Below are 22553 nucleotides of genomic sequence, written 5' to 3'. Positions count from 1 at the left end.
TTATGCCACAGGCAATATTGCAACTATTTAGATTAAAATGCATGACACATGATAATCAAATCAGAGGTGTCCAATGAAACAGTCTCTATCTAATGTGATAAACACATTGAAAAATGTCTCTCTTGCTGATAATCTGCTGTGGTTGTTGTTTCTCAAGTAAATTCAGAAATGATAAATGTCTGTTTTTGTTTAATTAAAGGGAAAAGTCCTCATATGACACAAAAATAGTCGCTGAAGGATTCATTTAAGATTGATAATCCTTGTATTTTTGTGGATAAGGTTGCAGGATCAGATTTCAGAGTCATGCTGCTGTGCCTAACCCCCTTCTGTGAACCTGCCCTCCCCTAGGATGCATGTGTGGTTGGGGGTGACTCCTCTTTGTGCTGTTAGTTGGAGCCTGACTCCCTCTGGTACTGAGCACCGATGCTGATATTTAAGTAGGATGGGGGGGAGTAAATCCCACCTTTAAAGTCCACAGCACAGAAAAGCCAAACATGGTAACTATTATTTCAAGTTAGCGGCGGGATTATAGGGTGAACACTGAACTCCATTGTTACAATAAATCAGAGCTGAAATGGCCTCTTCGGTCTATACACTCAAACAGCACTGTCTCTTTAAATCTTTCACCGTCTATGATGAGGAGTGGGGGGAAGCGAGTGCCTTGTGTGAAATGGTACCCTTAAATGACATCATGCTCAGCCAATCAGCAGCCTCGGCTGAGCTCCCTCCTCCTCTCCTGCTCAGCAGGATGAGTATGTTCCTCCTGCTGATGATCCGGGTCGCTTCTGGTGCTGATGCTGCTGTTGGGTCGCAGAGTCCAGGCCATGCTTACATTACGGTAGGTACAGTCTGTCTTATATCTGCATGCACACTTGTCTTCTGTTGTTTTAGTGTAATTATGGGTGATGATACATTGCTAGCTCACTGGCTGTGAAAGTCCAGGTTGAGGGGATGATGGATACTGATGGAGGACACTTAAGATGGCTTTTTGTGTTTCCTTATGTCGCTGAAGATGTTCTGCTCTGATGACAGAGACTGAATGTCTGCATGTGAGATGCCAGAGGCTCAGTTGTAATTAAAACATTGGGAGAAAACTGACATTATTTCATACAGTGCTCTTTTAGCTGTAGCCCACAATGCCATGCAGAATGCCTTGCAAAAGTATTTCTGGCACTATGTCACATTTTGTTACACCTACAAGATTTAATAGATTTTAAGGTGACTGACTAAAACCTAGTTGTGAATATTTATGAAGTGGATGCCTTTCATGTTTTGCAAATGAAAATGTGGGGTGCATATTTGTTTAGGCCCTCTTAGTAAATACTTTGTGGAATCAAGTTTTACAAAAGTTTCAGCTCTAAGTCTTTTGGTGTATGTTTCTATTATTTTCGAACATTCAGAGACTAAATTCTTTTGTCATTGATTTGCAAAATAGCTCATGTTTGAAAAGTCTGGATGGATAGCATCTGTAAATATAAATTTTCTTGCTACATACTCTCAATTTCATTCAGGTCTGGACTTTGACTAGGCTGCTGGGTTTAGATTAAATTTGATTAGATATAAATCAATCTGTCAGTGGTCATATATTTAGTGTTTCCTGCTGGGAGATGAACATTTTATATAATACCCTCAAAAATACTCTGAGATTTGTTATTGTATCATGAAAAAAATACGAAAATTTAAATATATGAATATTGTGGCAAGGCAGTGTATGAAAGAGATCTCATGCATGATCTATTTCAAATGACTTGTGTATTACTGTGACTAGAAATTTATGTGGCTATGACGTGGCTCACATAGGCCTGTATTTGTTGCATGCTGTTAAATTGACGTGTAAGACGTGCATTAAAAATTTCATAATGCTGATCTTACCCTAATCCATGTACATGTGTCATTTCTCTCTGTCTTTACATTTGCTCTTCTTTTTCTTTCTCTTCGTCCAAAATAGAAAACACATGTCTATTTTCACTTCCTGTTCTGCTTGAGATGTTAACCGTTTGTTTCCACTGGCTCAGATGATCATGCTTTGCAACACAGACCTGAGCCCTGATTTCTCTGGGGGCAGAAACACACAGAACACAGTGACAACAGAGAGAGATGTTTCTTACTGCTGATAAGAAGACGCAGGAGCAAAGGTGATGGCCAGTTTATGGTGATTGAATACTCTGTAAAAGCAGAACTTCTCTAATATATGTATACTTACAGTCGCGACACAATCATTTTCAGTTTGGGTTTAATTAGATAGGTTGTTCATGTCTTAATGTGTCTGCACCAACGTCCAACTATCTGTGCTGTGAACAGGCCCATCTGGACCTTGAGAGACCCAGAAGAATCTCAGAAATGGCAAAGAGAGATTACCTGGTGGAAGCTGCCAAGCAAATCCGAATGGCTTTGGACAGCGAGGTCAACGAAGACTACGAGGCGGCCTTCAGTTACTACAAGAATGGAGTGGACTTACTGCTGAATGGAGTTCAGTGTGAGTAGACGGCATGAATCATTCAACCGGGGATAGGAATAGCCGGGTTTTCACAAGGCGGGCATGTGACAGTGACATAAAAAAGAGCAGGAAGTCAGAAGGCAAATGCTAAGCACAGGTTCATTTGCTGGTTAAGCTTTTTTCCCCACAGAGTAAGATTTAGGATCCACAGAGCTACAGGAATTATTTTTTTATTGGTAACACAACATTGCGCTTCTTCAATAGTGGACCCAAACAAAGATAGGAGGGAGGCTGTGAAGAGGAAAACAACCCAGTATCTGAAGCGAGCCGAAGAAATCTTTATAACCCATCTGCAGGATAACCTAGGAAAAGGAGGCACTCATTTAGGGGTAAGTTAACCATCTGTAGTAGCTTATCAACAAAGAACCTGATGATAAGCTGCAGACACTCAGGTACTGCAAATAACTGCAGTATCTCTGCGTTTCATATTTCTTTAAAGCATAACGTTTGAAAACTTGACTTCATCACATTTAATTAAGGAATCTAAAACCCGTTACCTAAATAGATTAAGCTAAGGGGAGCTGCAGACAGTCATAGACATATTTTGATGTGTGCAATATCCACCACTCATCCATTTTCTGTACACCCTTGTCTCTAGTGGGGTCAGGAGGGGTGCTGGTGCCTATCTCCAGCAAACGTTTCGGGCGAGAGGCAGGGTACACCCTGGACAGGTCACCAGTCTGTCGCAGGGCAATACAGAGACAGACAGGACAAAAAACCATGCACGCACTCACACTCACACCTAGGAAGAATTTAGAGAGACCAATTTACCTGACAGTCATGTTTTTGGACTGTGGGAGGAAATGTGTGCAATATCTTAACAGAAAATACACAGAATAAATTGAAATTAGGAAAGGCAAAATTATTTGTATAGCCTAATTCACTTACGTGGCAACTGAAAGTGCAAAGCTATTTCAATCACATAATTTTTGCATTTAATCAAGCATTTCCATTGTCCAATCAAGGCACTGCTGTCTTCTCTGTGGGTTTGATTCCCAGGGCTACAGCAGTCTGAGATTTCGCCCGATCCGACACCTGAGTTCTCCCGTAGAGGATCTGGAAATGTGTAAAGTGGTGGGAGTCAGCGATAAGGTAGGTACATAATCTCTCACTGTAAACCATTACAATGAAATTGTTTATTTAAATACTGTGATGTAGCTTTAAAATTTTGATTGACACCCCAGGTAAAGATGTGCAAAATAAAACAGAAATTATATTTAAGTACATTATGGGGGGAAACAACTCTCACATTAAATAATTATCTGTTTATAAAATCACTGGCTAATTAACAACCTTCCTTTGCCAACAGGACAGAAGAAGTTTGTTTGTGTATCTACTGAACCTTGTCTTTTGATTTAACTGTGTATTTTGGTTACCAATCTGATAAAATACTACCTGAAAGTCCCCTTTTGAGTGTTCTGGTAAAGGCCACCAGATTTCTTTTATTTAGATCTGTGTGGTGCTTTAGAGAGTCCTTGAAGCCATTTTGTGCAACAAGGTTATGAGCCTTTGGAATGGTAATAGACCCACAGATACTCCAGTATACTTAACAGTGATGATGAAGGACCATCCTTTGTTTCACATCAGACCGACCTAAAGTGACTGTAACTGAAAAGCCCAATTCTGCTCTCATCTCACCATATAAAAAATTGACCTTTACTGTTAAAGCATAAAGGTTTGCAGAATTTTCTTTTTTTAAATCTGCCCAACTTGAATTGAAATTTCTCTTGTTTTTCCCTTTTTAAGAGTAATAGAGTGAGAATGGTCACTGTATTGGTAGTAATTATTCAAAGTGCAAATAAATGAAGCACCAACAATTTTGGAACAGTTATTATTTAATACAGAAATGAAGTTATGTCTTTTCCACAGGGCCAAAAACTCTGAAGGGGAGCTGTAGCTTGACATAATGAAGTTTTAAATTATCCACTGCATTTTACCGTGATTAAAAAAAAATATACATATATATATACAGTACTGCAATAATTTACCTGCTTTTCTATGTAAGCTTGAGAATGTTGTATTTTTTATTTCAAAGGTCCTGATTGTGCAAAGCATGGTCAACAAAGAGACGTTTGTTGTAAAGGTAAGGATGCTCTACAGAATTAAAAGCCAATAATTGATCACATCCACTTCAATATGCTACATAAAACCTACATATTCATTTTCTAGCATCGTTCCGCTGACTATTGGACACGATGAGAGGGTTTTACCTGGCAGCAGGCCTGTTCCTGTAATCAAAGCAGTCGATGGAAACTGTCTCCATCCTTTCTCCATCATCATTTCTCAGCATCAATCTGCCAGAGAGCTCTCATGATTTTAGACAGTGAAGTGCATCTTAAATTTCAGCTAAAGTAATATTTACAGTGCCCTACAAAAGTATTAATACCTTTGTCATTTTCCTTATTTTCATACAACCAAAACTTCAGAGTATTTCATTGTTGTTTCATGTGACAGGCCAACACAAAGCTGTGCATAATTATGAGGTGGAAGGAAAATAACACATGGTTTCAACGTTCTTTGCAATTATTGATCTTTAAAGTGTCACCTAACATTTGTATTGAACCTCTTTACGCTCATTCCCCTTTAGTGCAACCAATTGCCTTCAGAGGTCACTAAAATATTAAAAAGACTCCACCTATGTGTAATTTAAACTCAGTAGAACTACAGCTGTTCTGTGAAGACTTCAAAGGTAAAGTCAGGTAAAGTCAGAAACAAAGTCCAATGTGGAATCTGTGGCAAAAGTTGAAAATTGATGTTCACTTTTAAACTTTCTGTTGATAAAACAAATGAAAACCATGTCTCACTTCCTTCCTCTTCACAACTATGCACTATCTTGTATCATCCACTATTCCAATGCAACACATTGAACTCAGTGGTTGTAATGTAACACAATGTGAAAAAGCTCAAGTGGTTTTAATACCTTGACAAGACGCAGGTGTCAAACACTTCCAAAGTCATGAGCCAGAACGTTTCTCAGAATAATTCTCTAAATAAATCATTACATGTGTGCGCTTTCACAGAGCCTTGTCAAATCTAGCTGGGAGAGCAGAGACCAAACAACCATTATTCCTCAAGGTGTGCCCTACATGGTGAAGCTGCTACGGTATTATGTCAGTGAGGATGCTGTGTACCTGCATCTGGAGCATATCAAGGGTAAAGTGGCTACATCTGGCCGTGTATTTCTTACAAGAAACATCAAAAACATAAAGGAAAACTATTTGTCTTTTCTTAGGTGGGAGGCTTTTCTCCAAGTTGCACAAACTTAGAAGTGAGAAAGCCAGGGAACACCTGGACCCATGCATCATCTCTGGGCAGCACAACGTCAAGCTGAAGACAAGCCACACCTCACCTGCAATCAGCAGAGACTACCAGCAAAACAGCAGGAGCACAGCAGCGATTCCACACAAACTGACCGACGAGAGTCCGGATACAGACTTCCCAAACTCATGGGACGAGACTCAGCAGCGACTGGAAAGCTGCGGGACTCACTCCTACATAGAGGAGACAGGTTGTCTCCAGAACACCCGATCGGCCGCGTCATTTTACACCAAGCTGGATCAGCAGACGCTGATCTCCGGCCTCACGAGGACACAGGTCAACACCCACATCCATCCACCAGCCCCTAGTTTGTGTTTGCATTCCAACGAAGCTCAGGAAAAGCCAGCTCTTCCTCTCTCTTGTGCCCGTGTCAGCCAAGCTCTCGATGTCATGTCAGAACTCCATAAAAAGAAGGCTGGGATGGGTCTTATAGAGTGCAGTACAGACTTCGAGGCAGCCTGGAAAGCTGCAGACCCAGCACACAGCTATAACAACACCAACCTCTATGCAGTGACTGGCAATAATTTGCAAAGAGCAACACCTCAGACAAATCAGATCTTGTTTAAAAGAACAGAACCCCCTAAAAGTCAAAAAGACGCTATGAGTTCCTCTCCTGCAATTCTGCATCTCCCTCTCCATTGCCAAACCCAAATCCGTGGCAGGGCATCATGGGAAACTAATGGCTCTCATCAGGGATCTTTTGTTGCTGAAAGTTCTGAAGAGATAAATGCAGAGTCAAAGGAAGAAAGCAGTCCCCTTGTAGAAGAAAGAAATGGAATGATAGTCATCAGGAGTACGGACAGAGCAGTATTTTCTGACCATGCGGACACAACCATCATCTCTGAAAGTTCATGTGATTTTCCTGCTTCTCTTTTCCACGGAAGCGTTAATACACAGGTTAAGTCATCAGGAGCATGTCAAAAAAGAGAAAATTGTCCCAGAGGTGAAAAACAGGGTATAGAAGTGGCATGTGAGGTAGTGAGTCCTGGAGGGAAGAACCTAAAAGCAGGATCATACGTAAGCTGGTTCTCTCCTGACCCATTGGGAGCCACATCCCACAGCGACAGAAAGAACCTGGAGGGATCAGAGAAGCACGAAGAAGACCAGATCATTGAGGTGGACGGCTGGTGTCACCTGCCGCGCTTTCCTGCCAAGACCTCCAGGCCTGCAGAGAAGGCCTTACAGAGCTACTGGGGGCTTCCAGAAGGAGAGGTGCGTGTGTGGGGGGCGCAGATTCTGTTGGCCCTGGAGAGTCTACACGAGCAAGGCATCTTGTGTCGGGATCTCAACCCGAGGAACATTTTGCTCACTGGCAACGGTGAGACCAACAAGTCTTCACACCCCTGTCAAATGACCAGGTTTAAGTGATGTAAAAAATGAGACCAAGATAAATTATTTCAGAACTTTCCCTAACTTTAATGTGACCTTTGACATGTGCAACACAATTGAAAAGCAAACTGTGGGCATAATATTTTTAGTGAAGCCCGTGTTGATTCTTTTATTTGCCCACTCTTGTTTAGAAAACATCTTGAACTCACACCAGCCTTGAATATCTTGCAACAGACATTAAATCAGAAACAGGTTTGATCTCTGGCTGGGACATTGCAAAACTTTAATCTCCAGTTCTTGTTTTTTCAATTAAATTCTTACAATTATAGGATACATTAAACAAGGAAAACATTTCTGAGAAGTAATCACCTGAGTCTCACTGTTTACATCCTAATAATGAGGCGTTATAATAGGGGTGCGTAAACTTGAATGTCCGCTTCAAGTCTGCACAAAATGTAATGTGAAGTTTAACTAAGTGACATGTTTTCACAGGAAAGGTGTGTTTGACGTTTTTCAGCCAGTGGAGTGAGGTTCAGTCAGAGATTAGCTCCAAAGCCATGGAGCAGATGTACTGTGCTCCAGGTAAACACACACATCACCTCAAGCTCCAGTCTCCTTAGTCTACCCTGCCATCTAGTGGCAACAAGTCAGTGGTACTGGAGTTTTCTGAAGGAACGTTAAACATGAACATAACTAAACCCAGTTCAATGTGCATTCCCAGAAATCGGAGGAGTGTCGAGGATTACAGAGGCTTGTGACTGGTGGAGTCTCGGGGCTTTGCTCTTTGAACTTCTAACAGGAATGGTGAGATGAACACAATAAAAGTAGTGAAACTGGTTTCCATAGCAGTTCCACATGTCATGATGAAGCTAAAGATCTTCCCTGCTCCTCCAGCCCCTTTGGCAGCTCCATCCAGCGGGAATCCATTCCCACACCCAGCTGCTCATCCCTGACCACCTAAGTGCTGCAGCTGCGTCCCTGCTCACTGAGGTTAGAGTTCACAGTGCCTCACAAAAGTATTCGCACCCCACCACAAACATTGATCTGTTTTGGGACTATAACACAGAGAAGTAGATTCCTGCTTTTAACATTTAGGGACTTAAATATTTGATCATTTTTTCAGTAATTTTAAAGTCTTGCCATAGATTCAGATCTGGATTTGACTAGACCATTTCAACATAAATATGCTTTCATCAAAACCATTTTCAACTCTGACTGTATGTTTGGTGTTGTTGTCTGCCCCAGTTCAAAATGCTGCACCACCTCTACTGTTATCTTCAACCTTCCAGCTCAGAGTTTAAGTTTAAACTACATGAACAGTTTTGTAAGATTCTACAAAAAAAGTGTGTAACTGAATCTTTTTTCTCTATATAGCTACTTCAGTTTGATGCAGGTTATCGCTTGGGTTCTGGAGGTGGAGGAGTAAGCGACATCAAATGCCACCCCTTCTTCAGCGGTGTCTCCTGGAAAGCTCTGTCCTGCTAGCAGACCTCCCATCATTTGTGCCATACTGGACTTTAAAACAAACAGATCAGCTGGATTGAAACATCCTACAATTTTACAGGAGCTTCCCAAAGAAAAAATTAAACAAAGGTTGGGGATACCCAGTGCCTTGCAAAAGTATTCATACCACTTGACTTTTGTCACATTACAAACATCATTTCATTGGAATTTTATGTGGGAGAGTGACACAAAATAGCAGTTTCCAAAAAAATTACAAGATTTTAATCTGTGAATATCAAGTGCACTGATGTTTATCTCCCTGAAGTGAATACTTATAACCATCTTTATTCTATAAACATATGGAAAATAGGCTTTGATCAAAACATGGAGTACCTGGGTCCAGTCTTCCAAGAGCTATCAGGAAACTTTTCACACCATTAACTTTTCCAAAAAAAAAAAAACCTAAATCAAAATATTTAATTCCCTCATCAGCATGTCATTTAGCTCTGCACAGGTTTGGTAACAAAGTATGTGTGACGGAGGAGCCGTCACGAGCCGGAACTTAATTATGAGTCCGTGTCAGCATGCAAGCACGCCCGCACACACAAACGTATACATAGTCGTTAACTGTCTTTTTGTTCCAGCTTAAACTGACGTGGCTCATCGTGGGTGCACACGTGGTGTTCCTGCTTCAGTTAACAAATGAAGCCTAATCTGTTATTTTCAGCTTCAAACTTTTTGCTGGTTCTATTTTCAAGCAGGGTTGTTTCCAGGAGGAACATGATGACGTAGTGATGTCGTCAGAACGTACTGAGTGTTTTCTATTAAATTGAGTATTGTATTTTTGATCGCAAGTCGCAATTTGTTACTGTGTATACCTTAAGAGTTTACTTGAGTTATAAGCAATTTTTTTAGTTGTTTTTGCATATTTGGTCTTTCTGTAGGCGGAGCCTGTGGCTTTAAAAGCAGGGCTCTGCGCCACAAGGAGTCAGTCTGTGGCTAGACTCAAGTCACCTTGAAGGTGATGCATTGAAGTCATTTTTGTTTGTCCAAGTTATAATAGAACCCCATCACAGTGTGTGTTTGATTCAGGTGTGTTGGAGAAAGGATTTATCTAAAATATGCCTCACAGTAATTATCAAGGACCGGACTTGGCGCCCCTGATCTGAACCACTCCCTTGTTGCTCTGGATCCATTTACTGTTGTCCTGCTGAAAGGTGAACATTCACACCAATCTGAAATATTTTACACTTCTAATAAGTTTTCTTCCAGAATTATTCTGTGTTTAGCACCATCAATCTTCCCATCAACTCTGACCAGTTTTTCAGTCTAAGAGAAAGAAAAGCATCACCACAGCATGATGCTGCCACAACCATGAGGGGAAAAAATATCTTCTACCAGCCACATTTCTGTTAAACACTTATCTGTGTTGATTTTTCTCATGTATATTAATTTTTGGTTGTAATGTGGGAAAATGTGAAAAATCTGATGCTTTTCCAAGGCACTGTGTTCCATTAAGGAACAGATTTACTTTTTCCCATGGGAACTCAGATGTGTTTTAATGCAATTTTGATAATTAAGTTTTACATATCTTCATAATCGCCATGCATGTGAATAAAATCCCTTTTAAATCAAAATTGTGGATGGATTTTAATTGAAAATAGCAGGAAAATAACTGCTATTGTAACAATGAAATATCCCAGGATAAAGCAATCTATAATTTTTTTTTTGCTTCAAGAGAACTAGACAAAAAATTAACTGAAATTTAAATGCTAATATCCACATTAAGAGCTGAGGAGGAAAGCAGCCAAAACATTGATTCCAGTTTTACAAACTTATCAATTTGTTCAGTTTTTCTTTTCCAAATAGTGGTCAATTACTATTTTAAAACCTACCATCAGCTTAAGTATTAATGTTTCTTTTAGGAAGTGATTGGTTAAACTTAGCGATTGCAGATTTGATTTTGCTTAAGGCTACAATCATGGCACATCAAATGATAATATTCATGTTTTGACCTGTACATTTCCCTTTCTAAAATAACTATAATCAGTATAATGCGGCCTATCTGGAAACACTTGCAAAACCTACAAACTGTCAGAGCTTCTCAAACGAGTTAAAGTCTGAGCAATATTGGAGGAACTGACACCATTCTAAAGCATAATAGCTAATTTTTACATTTTTTTGTCATTTGTAGTTCACGCCCTCAGATTAAACATTCAAGAATTATCCACAAAAATCATCCAACAGAAAACGGGCAGTGGGGTAATGAAGTTTTTATTGTTTAAAACTTTCCTTTTCTCTTAAATAGTCTATGTCACACAGCAAAAAGAGAATTTCATGAACTAGATGGCATAAACCCTCTGAGGATTCCTTCACTTTGGAGATTTTTAAAACATAGTGTTCCTTGTTTTCTAGCCCAATATGTGCTCATTGTTCATCTCTCAACCACAATAATAAAATTCTATGTAGTTGTATCTTTACTTGCCTGTCATCTCACAACAACTGGATTTTTATTAAATTCTGTGTAGAAAATGACATTTGGCGAACAAGTTATAGAATATTTCTTTTTGTTTCTTTGATCAAGAGACCAGCACCTGAAACCACAGAGCCCAGTGCCAAACCTTGCAGCCCAGCCGGTCTTACAAATGTCCATTCACAATTTAACTTTTCAAAACAAACCTTTTTTTCCCTAGTTAACCAAGACAACAATACATTAACTGCAGTAATGGTAAAGTTTCTTTTTTTTAGGTGTGTACAGCCGCTGTTTGTGTGGGATTGGTTTAGTGGGCCCAGAGTTGTCATAGGCTCACATGTCGAGGAGGAGCACCCTGGGGTCCTCCACCACAGACTTGATCTTACGCAGGAAAGTGACGGCCTCTCTGCCATCGATGAGACGATGATCGTACGTCAAAGCAACATACATCATGGGACGGATCTCCACCTACGCAAAAGAAAACACACATTTTGGAGTCTTTTATTCAGTTCTGTCAATAAATTGTTTTAGAAATTTTAGTTTTAAGTGGGAATTAGATGCAAACAAAGACTATTTTTTTTTTTTTTTTAATCTGACAAAAGAAATCTGAAATCAATCTGATTCTAAAACTCAGATTTCACCTCAGGAACCATAAATATTAAACTAGTTTTTGAAGACTTTGTGAAATCAAATTAGTTTTTTACTCCATCCCATTTTAATCATATCTAATTGTGTAGATTTCAGCTAAATAGATCAAACTTAAACCACTATGCTATTATTCTAAAGCAAAGAAATTGTGACTGCACACTTCACAATGTAACTTCAGCAACTAACAATTTGTATTTAGAATCTTATATCAGCATTAAGCATAATGAGCAGGGTTAGGATTACTAACTGAAACATATAACTAAAAAAATATATCACAAATGTATTATAATCACAATATTGCAGCATATAATGTGCATTATGAACAATTGCCTGGACTGCAATAAATTAAGGCTGTGTCTAATATATTTTGAATTTGCTGTTAATGTCTGTTTTTTTCATTAAACTGTGTTGAGTGGAAATAAGGAATTTTATATTTCTCCCAGTAGACATAGCTAATAGTAGCAGTAGCTAATAGTAACTAATCATTATCTGGAGTTTAGCGTTGTCAAGAACACCAAGCAGAAAGAAATTAACACTGTTTACTTATTTATCATGAGTCAGAAAACCTAGCCTGGACTGTTATGTGATTGTGCATGAGTGAGCCATAACCATCTTATAATTTTGGTTGTAATAGTGAAACACTTTGGTCAACTGATGCTTTTAAATATGCTATATAAATAAATTTCACACTGACTTCTATGGTTATCACAACTTTCACCCATGTTATCGCACAATGAGACGCAGTCCTACTGGGAACAGTGATCCCTGTGTGTGAGGTGAACCTAAACCTGAATATGACATCACCAAAAGCCTCAACATTTCCCTATTCCAGTGGTCCTTAGTTATTCTGTCATGCACCTAATTGTCACAACAAATTTCATAAAATGAGCTGCACCAACTTCAATTTTAAGTTGTTGCTGATTTTATTATTTGAAGTCTTGCAAATTGGGTTAAACTGAATTTTAAAAATGTTATAACATTTAAACAAGTCTGCTCAGCTTGTGATTTTTAGAGAAGCTGGGACACTGGGTTTAATGATTTTTTTATTGTAAACATTTGTTACTTTATTCTGTTTCAAAAAGACAGCCTATTTACTTTGAGCACTGCTGCCACCTACTGACAGGAAGCTTGTCTATCATTCTAACATGAATAAAAAAAACTACTAGGGAGAAAAAAAAATCTTGTTCCTATTTGAGAAGTACAGCCTCAATAAAACATGATCAATGACAGAATTAGATAAAAGAGATAAACTTTGCTGTGATATAGTCAGCTTCTGTCATTTGTTGAAGCTCAGATTTAGTTTTTTAAATTAGTTACTTAAGGAAAACCTAAAAAGCCTCTGCAGACAATGCGATTTAAACCTTAGTTTTACTGAAAATGGCCAACTAACTCTTTGTCTCAGTAATGACTTCCACGCCAAGTTCAAGGACTGTTTGCATGATCTGCGTGTGGTGTGGCACATTTCCAGGAGTCGATCAAGTGTGAAATCAGCCAACTTTGCGGTGCATCTTTAACAGGAATTTAAATACCAACCTTGCCACCCACTGCAACAGGCCTGTCAAAGATGCCATGCATGCCCAGAATAGCAGACTGAGGTGGGTTGATTATAGGTGTGCCAAACAAGGACCCAAACACGCCACCGTTGCTGATGGTGAAGGTGCCTCCATCCATGTCTTCAACAGCTAGTTCGTTTTTACGCGCCTGTGAATGTAGAATTACAAAAAAATAAATAAATTAAGTAAAACATCAAAAGTGAGTCGCGTGGCCGCAGAAAACTGCTTAATAATGAAGTGATGTGAAATCGTACCTTTTCTCCCAACAAATTGATTGCTTTCTCAATATCAGTAAAGTTCATTTCCTCCACATTTCGTATTACAGGAACCACCAATCCCTGACAAATAAATATAGTACACATTTTACTTCTGAAGCAGGTATTTTAATACAATAAAGTCTACTTCTCTTACCTTTGGTGTTGCTACTGCAACACTGATGTCAACATAGTCCCTGTACACGATCTCTTTGGTTGTGTCGTCAATCACTGGAAACACAAATAACATGAATGTTACACAAATCTCTCGTCCAGGATAAATTACAAGTTCTCGCTTCATTTCCATCAAGGTAAAGCTGTTTTCTTGTAAACCACTCGCTCTCACATGCAAGTCAAAAGTTGTGGGTAATCAACGCCGCAGACGATTATAGATCTTTAAAAGGCAACAACACATCCCCCCCTAGTTTCACTGTGGTCTTTCTAAATAGGTCAGGGTAGTCTAGGGGAAGAAAATAAGTTAGGAGTTGGTTTTGAGGTTGGGCAATGAAACTTAAATCTTTTTCTTCACCACACACACACTTGGCCCGCCTTGAAACCAAACGTGCAAAGACAGAGTGAAACATCCACCACAAAGTTAAGGTTTCCTAGTCTTGAAAAGTTTAATTCTGTACCTGCGTTGACAGCAGGTTGATCAACTAGAGCGTAGGCGGCAGCCTTCACAAACGCAGACATGAAGCCCAGCTTGATGTTGTGTTTTTTCAGAAAAGCATCTTTGTAAGCCTTCCTCATCTCGCTGATGTTACTGCAGAAATAAAGTAGAAGTCACAGTGAAACACGGCATTAAGACAACGATGAAGCCTGAAACGGAACGGAGTCTTCGCAAATATGTAAATAAAAGTGGGAATGAAATCTTGAAAAGTATAAATGTTCACGGAAAGATTTTACATGTGAAGATAAAAGTGCATCTGAAAACATAATATTACATAAAAAGCAATTTTTTTTAAATAATTTGATTCAAAAAGTGTAACTACGTAATTGGATTACTCTATTAGTTCTTGTAAACAGAAATTCTGGCCAAGTTATGCTTGTATTCAAAATGGAAAGTTAAGTGGAAGGAAAACAATGTGATATTTCCACAGTTTGTGATTATTTGTGGAGACCTATGTCTAGGGGAAGATGAGCAATACTAGACCCAATAATTTAGATGAGCTAAAACCTACAAACCTTCCTTAAGTTGCCTTTCTACCACGCCTCAATAATGCAGAAGGAAAGAATCAGTGCATAAACTGCAGAGGATATGAACTTACTTTAAACAGGCCGACGTTTCTGAATTAAAAGTCCTCATTTTTAAGTGGCAATATGCAATATTTTAAATTTCAGATAGATTGATTTTTTTTTTTACATTACCTTTACCCCGTAATCAAAAAATAACAGCAGTAAATGCATAGAATACAGCTGAAACCAGAAGTTTACATAAACCTAACTTTTTTTTCTTTTTTACAGTTTGAAATTAAATCAGACCAAACTTGCATGGACTCTCTTGTTTTAGGTCAGCTAGAATGACCAAAAATATTTCTATTTGTTCAATGCCACAGTAATGATTTTGAATATATTAGTCAATAATACTTATAATTGACAAACATATATATACATGTATATATAAATAAAATTCACTAATAATATATATTATTACCTAATAAAATATTAGTCAATACATTTCCTCTGTATTTGGTAACATTGCCTTTCAACTGCAATACTTGGGTCAAAAGTTTTCAATTTCTTTCCACAAGCTTGTCATGATAGTTTGCTGCAGTTTTGGCCCATTCCTCCTGACACAACTGGAGGAACTCAGTCACGATTGAAGGCTGCTTCGCTCCCACATGCATTTTCAGATTTACCCACAACTTCTCCATAGAACTGAGACTTTGAGATGGCCACAACAGATTTGATGTTCTTAAGCCATTTGTAAGCAGTTTGGCCATTTGCTTTGGTTTATTGTCCATTTGGATAAATCATTTCCACCTAAGATATAACTTTCTGGCTTATGTTTTTAGATGTTGCTTCAATATTTCCACATAATGTCATCTATTTTATGAAGTGCGCCAGCATCCCCTACAGCAAAACAGCCCCACAAAATAATGCTGCCACTCCTATGCTTCCCAGCTGGGCTTACAAAAGTCCCCCTTTTTCCACCAATATAACAATGGTCATTACGACCAAACAGTTTCATATTAATTTCATCATTGTGATGGTTGGACTTTCCCATCATGTACATACTTGTATATAACTGAACAGATGAACGCAACACAATCAGGAATCTGAAAATTGTACTTCCTAATACTCCTCAACAATCCATGAAGTTATATATTTATCAGAGTACAGTTTTTTTTTTGAACATTCTTTATTTAAGAATATTATGAATCCAGTTTTTAATGCAGATATGTATTTCATTGTACATATGGTGGTCATAGAGTCTAGTTGTTCACCAGTTTATCTCATCTGTAATATAAACGTCGTGCTCTGGTGTTCGTTAAGGTGCTGACTTTCATCTTCACGTGAGAATTGAAGTGCCTGAAACGTTGCCTTTAACCATGATTATTGATTAAAGAGTTAAAATCTGCATGTTTGTTTTGAATTAATTGCATTATAAACTCTGCGAACAAATATTGTTCATATTATTTAATAATCTTTCTTTAAATAATAAAGAAAGATTATTGTCTTAGCTACATTTTGGACATTTTAAATGACTCTTCACACCCTGGCCATGGTCTCTTCCAGCTGCTGCCATCAGGCAAGAGATACAGAGCAATTCCTATCATGTCAAGAAAGCAGTGTGTTCCAGGTGTGGCATTAGGAGTGAAATCGCTTTGGAGTCCTCTGGACTACGAAGATGAAGAGCTATGCAAGTACAAACCATTTACCACTTCTGATTTTGATGACAAATTTGACATATTCTCTCATCATTGTTGCATGGACTCTCTAGTTTTAGGAGATAGAAATAATAAGGGTAGAAATAATTTAGGTAATTGTAACTAACCTAAAACAAGTAACTTTGGTCTGATTACAGTTCAGATGATGAGAAAAAAGCTGTACAACGTTATTCAGTTTGTGGAAACTTCTAGTTTCAATTCTATATGACCTTCTTTCTAATAAATCTAAATGAGGTTCACTTATTCAAATTAAATGATGATGTAACTTTTTCCCTAAATAATAATTAATGTTTATAGCTCTTAAATAATTTGGCAATACATTTAAGTATTAAATCTGGACAAAGGATCTACTTTTTGATAATGGTGCTGAAGAGAGTGAGGTATACAGCTATTGAAGTTGTTCTACTAATTGTTTCTCTATTGCTCATTTTTCTCTTGTATCTCTCTTTTTAATTGTTTGTTTTCCTGTCTCTAACCCTGTTGTAGCTCTAGGGTTTCTCCGCTAACATAATTAGCCCCTCCCAAGACACAGACTCTCCGAGAAAGGAGAGAAGAAGCGATAAAAATCTTCACTTTCTAGAGCCTGTAAATCTTATTGGGCTGTCATAAAAGCCCATATCAGTGCAGGCAGCTCTTCCACTCAGAGCGCAGGTCTCTGTGGGCCTCTGCAGATGCTCCCGCCTCCTGTTCCGACCAATTCCTTCGGCTCCAGATGAGCCCAGGACTGGGAAGTCTTCCTCCAGACCATCAATGTCAATCCAATTAGGATACACAGAAAACCCTGAATAGCCGAAAGCCGACACCACACATTTGCGGGGAGAAAGAAATCCTCAAAGTGTCCTCTTCAGCACGGGGGGCAAGTGCAGACACTAACGCTTCCTTGTAAATTAATAAAACCTGTTTTAACAATTCTTATCTTCGTTTTAGATGAAATTATGACCAAATATTTACATTCCAGTGTTTAAGAGGATATTGGGTTTCAAAAAGCTTTTTTTTATTGGGCAGATTCCAATCTATAACCATTTGTGGAAGTGTTGTTGTGCCTTTTAACATGGGTGCATGCAAACGGCACTTAGACAGGAAGTCTGAATAAATACAAACTACCAAAAAGTAGATATGCACAGAAACCAGGATGTGTAAATCTTTTAAGAATTAAAAGTTGACTTTTTCCAATCAGTACTCGGTAAGCAGCAGAGTGCATTTCACATATAATCCAAAATAGCTTTGAGGGTTTAATAATGTAGGTCAACTAATTGAGAATTTCCTACCTCATATCGACCTCGTTAAACGTAGTCAACATAGCACAGGTGTTTTGAGCTTCCTTCAGCCTCTGGGCAATTCTTAGTCTCATGCGGTTCATCTTAACCTACAAAAATAAAGAAACCCCACAGAAAACATTTTTTATAGTAAACATCATTAACCTAAAAGATTTCATATAAAATAAAATATCAAGGTGCTCTTTACTCTGCTCTCTGTCCTTGCTGCTTTAGCTCCTCCCTCAGCGTGGGCTGCTGGCGCAGCTGGAGCAGCAGTGGGTTTGATGGCTGAAACTTCAAGACAGAAAAACAATGAAGTAGTCAGCACCTCCAGACGTGGACGGCAAAAAAAGACGCTGACCAAAATGATGCAAAACAATTAGTTGTGTAAGCTGGAGGACACAAATGCAGATGTCAGGCAAATGAGTTCTCACATGACACGGACCGTCTGTCCGATGACAACTAACCTGGTTTGGTGTCCATAGCATGTGCTGGCACAGGTGGCACGGGGGGCATGGTGGTGGGAATGGGCTCCACGGTGGAGGGAGGAGGTGGGGGAGTTGGAGCAGCAGAAGGTGGTGAAGGAGCCGCAGCAGCTTTGGGAGATTCTGGAGCCTTAGCAGCCCCAGCTAAAGGGACACAAAGAAAAAGTGAAGGCAGCTGCTATAAGGCAGTTTCTGCATGCTTCAAACAATAAAAAATATACATATAAAAAAAAGAAGAGTGCATTAAATTAAAACAGTTTTTAAGATCAATATTTACATTTATGTCTTACAACAAATGTAATTTAGCATCCAAGTTACATTAACTTGAGTAATACCTTAAGGTGTATACCACTATGTCAATTTAATTGGTTTCCGGTTAAGTTTAAGACTCTTTGTACAATTCATAACAATTATGATATGTCACGGTTCCAGGTTTCACTGAAGACCCTGGATTTAAAGCTGGCCATCATATTGTTTTGAATGCTACTGAAATACCTACAAAAAAACACACACACTTTCTTGCCTTTTCCCATCTGTAATGTAACTTTGTCCCCTCCCTCACCTGTTGCTGATCACTGTCATTCACCAGGCAGAACAAAGACTACTAAACTTTTCATCTGTTACAAGAAACACATGAGGTGTTCTGGAAATACTTCCAATTGCAAAACAAAGAAAGCTATTAGATCATGTTACATATAGCCAATTTAAATTTCTGAGGTAATATGACAGTGTGGTATTTTTATAGACTATACTATGAATATCTAATGGTGACCCAGGTTTTATTCCATCCTGTTCATTAAACACATAATCTTGTATGACAAAGAGGCTAGGGCTGGATAATATAATTGATGTTTTGATTTTATTTCCCAAAAACTACAACTAATTATTTGCTTCAGAGCTGAAATTTAAAATGTAATCTAAGAACAGGTATAAAAACAGATGTTTTTATGTTCTAAAAGTGAAATTCAATTTATAATTATTTTTGTAGGATCAGAGACTCTTTATAAGCCTGGATTTTCATACCTCCTTTTTTAAGCTTGAAAAGTGGTGTTCCTCCTTCGACCTTCCCCCCATCTGGGACCAAAAGCTCCTCTATCACTCCTGCAGCAGGAGAGGGAACCTGCACTGATGTCTGAGAGGATGAAAAATACTCAAAAATTAAAACAAAAACCAAGGACAAAAATCCACTAATAGTGTAGGGCTACCTTGAATGATTATCATAATTGATTAGAGTCAATTATGACGGTCAGCTTAGTCAACACATACATGATACTCTGCTTTAACCCTGCGCCATTAGATTAATTTTACATAATCCGGTTTTAATTAAAAATATATATATATCAAATAATAATAAAAGGAATAAAATTTAAAGACAAACAAAAAAAATACATAAATGCAACTGATATAAATTTTTTTGGGATATATTACAGTAGCCATCATATTTTAAATAAAGTGTGTAACAGAAAAACTATTTTTGGTCATTTCCACTTCACTCAAATTGTATATGACATTCAAACATGCCAAAAGGCATATTTCCTGCAATTTATAAATAACGAAAGGGCAGCTTTATATAATTTTCTCTTATTTGATTTATCACTCTGCATGTGTTTTAGTGTCCATACAGTGTTTAAAATGTTAAATGCTATGAAACAAATGCTCATGATTTATGCCAAAAGCAAAAAAAACAATTCTTTTGGACGTTTTGCGAGACAAAAATGCTAGTAAAAGCCCTGATTTGGTTGCTATGAAATTGATGCTAGGATTCTTAAGTGTCAATAAGTTTGGTCAGCAGTTCATTACACCTACAAAACAGAACTTATAAAGTGAAGTACAAATTTGCAGATTTATAACATGACCTTAACAGAAATTCCAAAGAATCAAAAGTAAATTAATTTACCTTATCTGTTTCAATTTCGCACACCACCTCATCCTCAGAGACAGAGTCTCCAACAGCTGTGGAACACATAACCTTGCATTAGTGTCTGATAACCTCTGAAAAGTGAGTAAAATAGTCTTATCAAAGGTGTTACCTTTCTCCCACCTTACATCCCCCTCTGTGACAGACTCTGCAAATGCAGGAGTCTTGACTGTGATAACTTCATCTCCTAAGGAGTAAAGTCAAAAGGAAAAGGATTATCTTCATACATCAATCATTGCATTTTATGTTCAGACAAGTTTAAAACTGGTGGACAAACAGATTGCATACTGTAAGCTACAGATGTCCTGAAGTACTGGACTTGGAAGACACTGGAACGGGGATTATATGGTCTGATGAGAAAGAAAAACAAGAATAATGTAGACACAACTCTACATTTCTCATTTAAATAAATTATAATACGTCTTTAAGTTAGTTTGTAAATTGAGAGTCACTGCTGAATGATTATTTGTCAGTCTGACATAAAAATAGATTTAGGACTGCATGGTTAGCAGCCAAATATTACTCAATGAAATATTGCCTGCTCCAAGGCATATCTGTCATGTCAAACATGTTCATGACTGACAGTACATCCTTTTTTAGAGGGAGTAAACAACAATGTACTTACACATTGTTGTTTAGAGTTGTAGGATGGCAGGCTGATAGAACTGAAAATAAATAGAAAAACCATGTAAACAACATCTTACATGTATGTGGTCAGCCTATGGTTCAAGCAATAACAAAGCATACCTGCAGTGGCCCGACGAGCTAACACATTGTTTCCCTGCAAAAAAGATACAATCTAGTCAAAATACCTGCAACTTATACATGTGACTATGTATAAGTCATGCCACAGTTACTATGTCTGCATGCCACAGTTTTAAAAAATTATACAAATGTGCAAAACTGATTGCATTAAGAAATCTTCCTCAGAAGACTGGGGACTACGCATTACTGTGCAAGACAGGATAGAAGTGAGGTGCTGCGGGTCAAAAGTCACTTTTGCAGGTTAACTTTGACCTTTGACACAATCGATATTATTACTATGTAAAAGGTTTTTCTAAGTTTTTTTTTCATATTAAATGTAAGTTTAATATGGATACCTTATCAATAAGTGCAAAATAATATTTAGGTTCGAACAATTGCATTAAATCCTGAGTATATGTGTGAAACTATAAACACACCGGCAATAAGCCTGGACTGAAAGTGACGAGTTTACATTGCCGCCGGTCACACTTACACATTAGTTGGAAAACTCCCCAAATATTCAAATAATTTGCGTTCACTCACAATATGACCTCAGCCTAATGACAGCTAAGTGCATTAGCCAACATTAGGGTATTTTTTTTAGCTTTGGATTGTTAGCATGTTCCACAGGGATGCGAGAATATAATAAAACAACCTCACACGAACATTGAATAGCCAAGTCAAACATCTCCAGTGTTGATATCCACATATTAATGAGGTTTGCAGTATTGGTTTGTGCTGACAAGTGTCACCCTGTCCTTGGCTCGCAATGTTCCGGCCTAGCCGTGGCCTAAAGCGGGGGCAGCTAATGCTAATGCTAGCACGGACAGAGCTGAGCGCACAGAAGCTGCGGTTTCTCCGCAGCCAGAAGCAAGCAGAGCTAAGCAGCAACCGAAGTTGGTAAATTTTGTACCTACCTGGCGGATGGCAGAGAGGGAGCGGCCGAAATTCCTGGTGAGACACCGGGAATGGGATAACATGGTAGCTGTGTGACAGCAGCCTGTCAGCGGAAGAGGAACTCCGGTCACACCGATGAGACAGACTGGGCGCGGGCAAGAGTCGAGGAAGCTGCGTGGGATAAACCAAGTTCTCAGGCTGAAGGGGGGACAGGGCGAAAAGCTTACCATTTCCAAAAGAAATTGTGTTTAATACCCATAAATAATAATCAGCTAGTAATCTGTAAAACATTATTAGCTGATTGAAAAATAAATAAATAATGATTAGCCTATTGTTAAGTAACATTATAAAATTGTACATGTCACTGCTTCATTGTGTTGCACAAGTATTGAATTTAAATTCAAACGGAAAATACTTTTTGTTATTTATATCCCTAAGAGCTATTAAATGTTGTCATAACTCATATCATCCAAATAGCTTCAAAGAGTTGTTGATGGTGATTCAGTGGGCAATAATTATCTGCAGTAGCAGTCAGTCTGACAACAAAAGGCCTCTGACTGAAGACTTGGTGACATGACATGCTAACAGCTCCATATCAGACAATAGCAGAGACAGTATTCCACAGTAACAAGTTCTTAATTATACCATCAGCTGTAGACAATCACTCCTAGATCACCTCATTTGCTTTTGCCATACCTTTGGCTGTATGATTGCCCGGCAGGGAGAGGCTGGAGTAGAAGAGATGGTCTTTGCTCGCTATGAACAACAGAAGAGATGATTTGAACTTCTTCCTTTTCTTTCCTCTCTTAAGTCCTGCTCGGCATCCATGAAACCTCCTTCGTGGATG

At 38.4% G+C, this 22553-nt stretch overlaps 2 protein-coding genes across 3 annotated transcripts; one reads left to right on the top strand and one right to left on the bottom strand.

Annotated features, from left to right (window-relative positions):
• Positions 1 to 745: 745 nt before the first annotated feature.
• rps6kl1 (ribosomal protein S6 kinase like 1) lies at positions 746 to 11375 on the top strand. 2 transcript variants are annotated; one of them, XM_023352782.1, is made up of 12 exons: positions 746 to 838; positions 2016 to 2135; positions 2302 to 2476; positions 2702 to 2826; positions 3497 to 3589; positions 4533 to 4580; positions 5518 to 5650; positions 5730 to 7133; positions 7637 to 7726; positions 7866 to 7948; positions 8039 to 8134; positions 8519 to 11375. In XM_023352782.1, the coding sequence occupies exons 3-12, from the start codon at positions 2341 to 2343 to the stop codon at positions 8627 to 8629; spliced, it is 2319 nt and encodes a 772-aa protein (XP_023208550.1). In that variant the 5' UTR covers positions 746 to 838; positions 2016 to 2135; positions 2302 to 2340; the 3' UTR covers positions 8630 to 11375. The 2 variants fall into 2 exon arrangements, with proteins under 2 accessions (XP_023208550.1, XP_023208551.1); XM_023352783.1 differs by lacking the exons at positions 746 to 838; positions 2016 to 2135; positions 2302 to 2476; positions 2702 to 2826 and having other exon boundaries at positions 3549 to 3589; positions 4667 to 5650.
• On the bottom strand, positions 10846 to 21856 carry LOC102220845 (dihydrolipoyllysine-residue succinyltransferase component of 2-oxoglutarate dehydrogenase complex, mitochondrial-like). Its single transcript, XM_005797684.3, has 15 exons — positions 21727 to 21856; positions 20813 to 20846; positions 20691 to 20730; positions 20354 to 20415; positions 20178 to 20252; positions 20045 to 20100; positions 19171 to 19279; positions 18130 to 18291; positions 17871 to 17956; positions 17675 to 17772; positions 14148 to 14278; positions 13673 to 13746; positions 13516 to 13599; positions 13242 to 13409; positions 10846 to 11528 (listed from the first exon to the last, which is right to left on the bottom strand). Exons 1-15 carry the CDS (start codon positions 21787 to 21789, stop codon positions 11394 to 11396), a joined length of 1377 nt encoding a protein of 458 aa, XP_005797741.1. The 5' UTR covers positions 21790 to 21856; the 3' UTR covers positions 10846 to 11393.
• Positions 21857 to 22553: the final 697 nt, after the last annotated feature.

The sequence above is a fragment of the Xiphophorus maculatus genome, chromosome 19 (genome assembly GCF_002775205.1).
Source record: "Xiphophorus maculatus strain JP 163 A chromosome 19, X_maculatus-5.0-male, whole genome shotgun sequence".
In the NCBI taxonomy this organism is placed as follows: Eukaryota; Metazoa; Chordata; class Actinopteri; order Cyprinodontiformes; family Poeciliidae; genus Xiphophorus; species Xiphophorus maculatus.
Note: the sequence above shows the minus strand (reverse complement) of the source record. Positions and strands in the feature narration are given on the sequence as shown.

Excerpts from the sequence above, each read along its gene's own strand:
- rps6kl1 (XM_023352782.1), top strand. The coding sequence starts at position 2,341 with ATGGCAAAGAGAGATTACCTGGTGGAAGCTGCCAAGCAAATCCGAATG. Across the intron at positions 4,581-5,517 it reads AAGAGACGTTTGTTGTAAAG|AGCCTTGTCAAATCTAGCTG; the intron begins GTAAGGATGCTC and ends GCGCTTTCACAG. Across the intron at positions 7,949-8,038 it reads TTGAACTTCTAACAGGAATG|CCCCTTTGGCAGCTCCATCC; the intron begins GTGAGATGAACA and ends CTGCTCCTCCAG.
- LOC102220845 (XM_005797684.3), bottom strand. The coding sequence starts at position 21,789 with ATGTTATCCCATTCCCGGTGTCTCACCAGGAATTTCGGCCGCTCCCTC. Across the intron at positions 20,731-20,812 it reads AGCTCGTCGGGCCACTGCAG|TTCTATCAGCCTGCCATCCT; the intron begins GTATGCTTTGTT and ends ATTTATTTTCAG. Across the intron at positions 17,957-18,129 it reads TGCTATGGACACCAAACCAG|TTTCAGCCATCAAACCCACT; the intron begins GTTAGTTGTCAT and ends TCTGTCTTGAAG.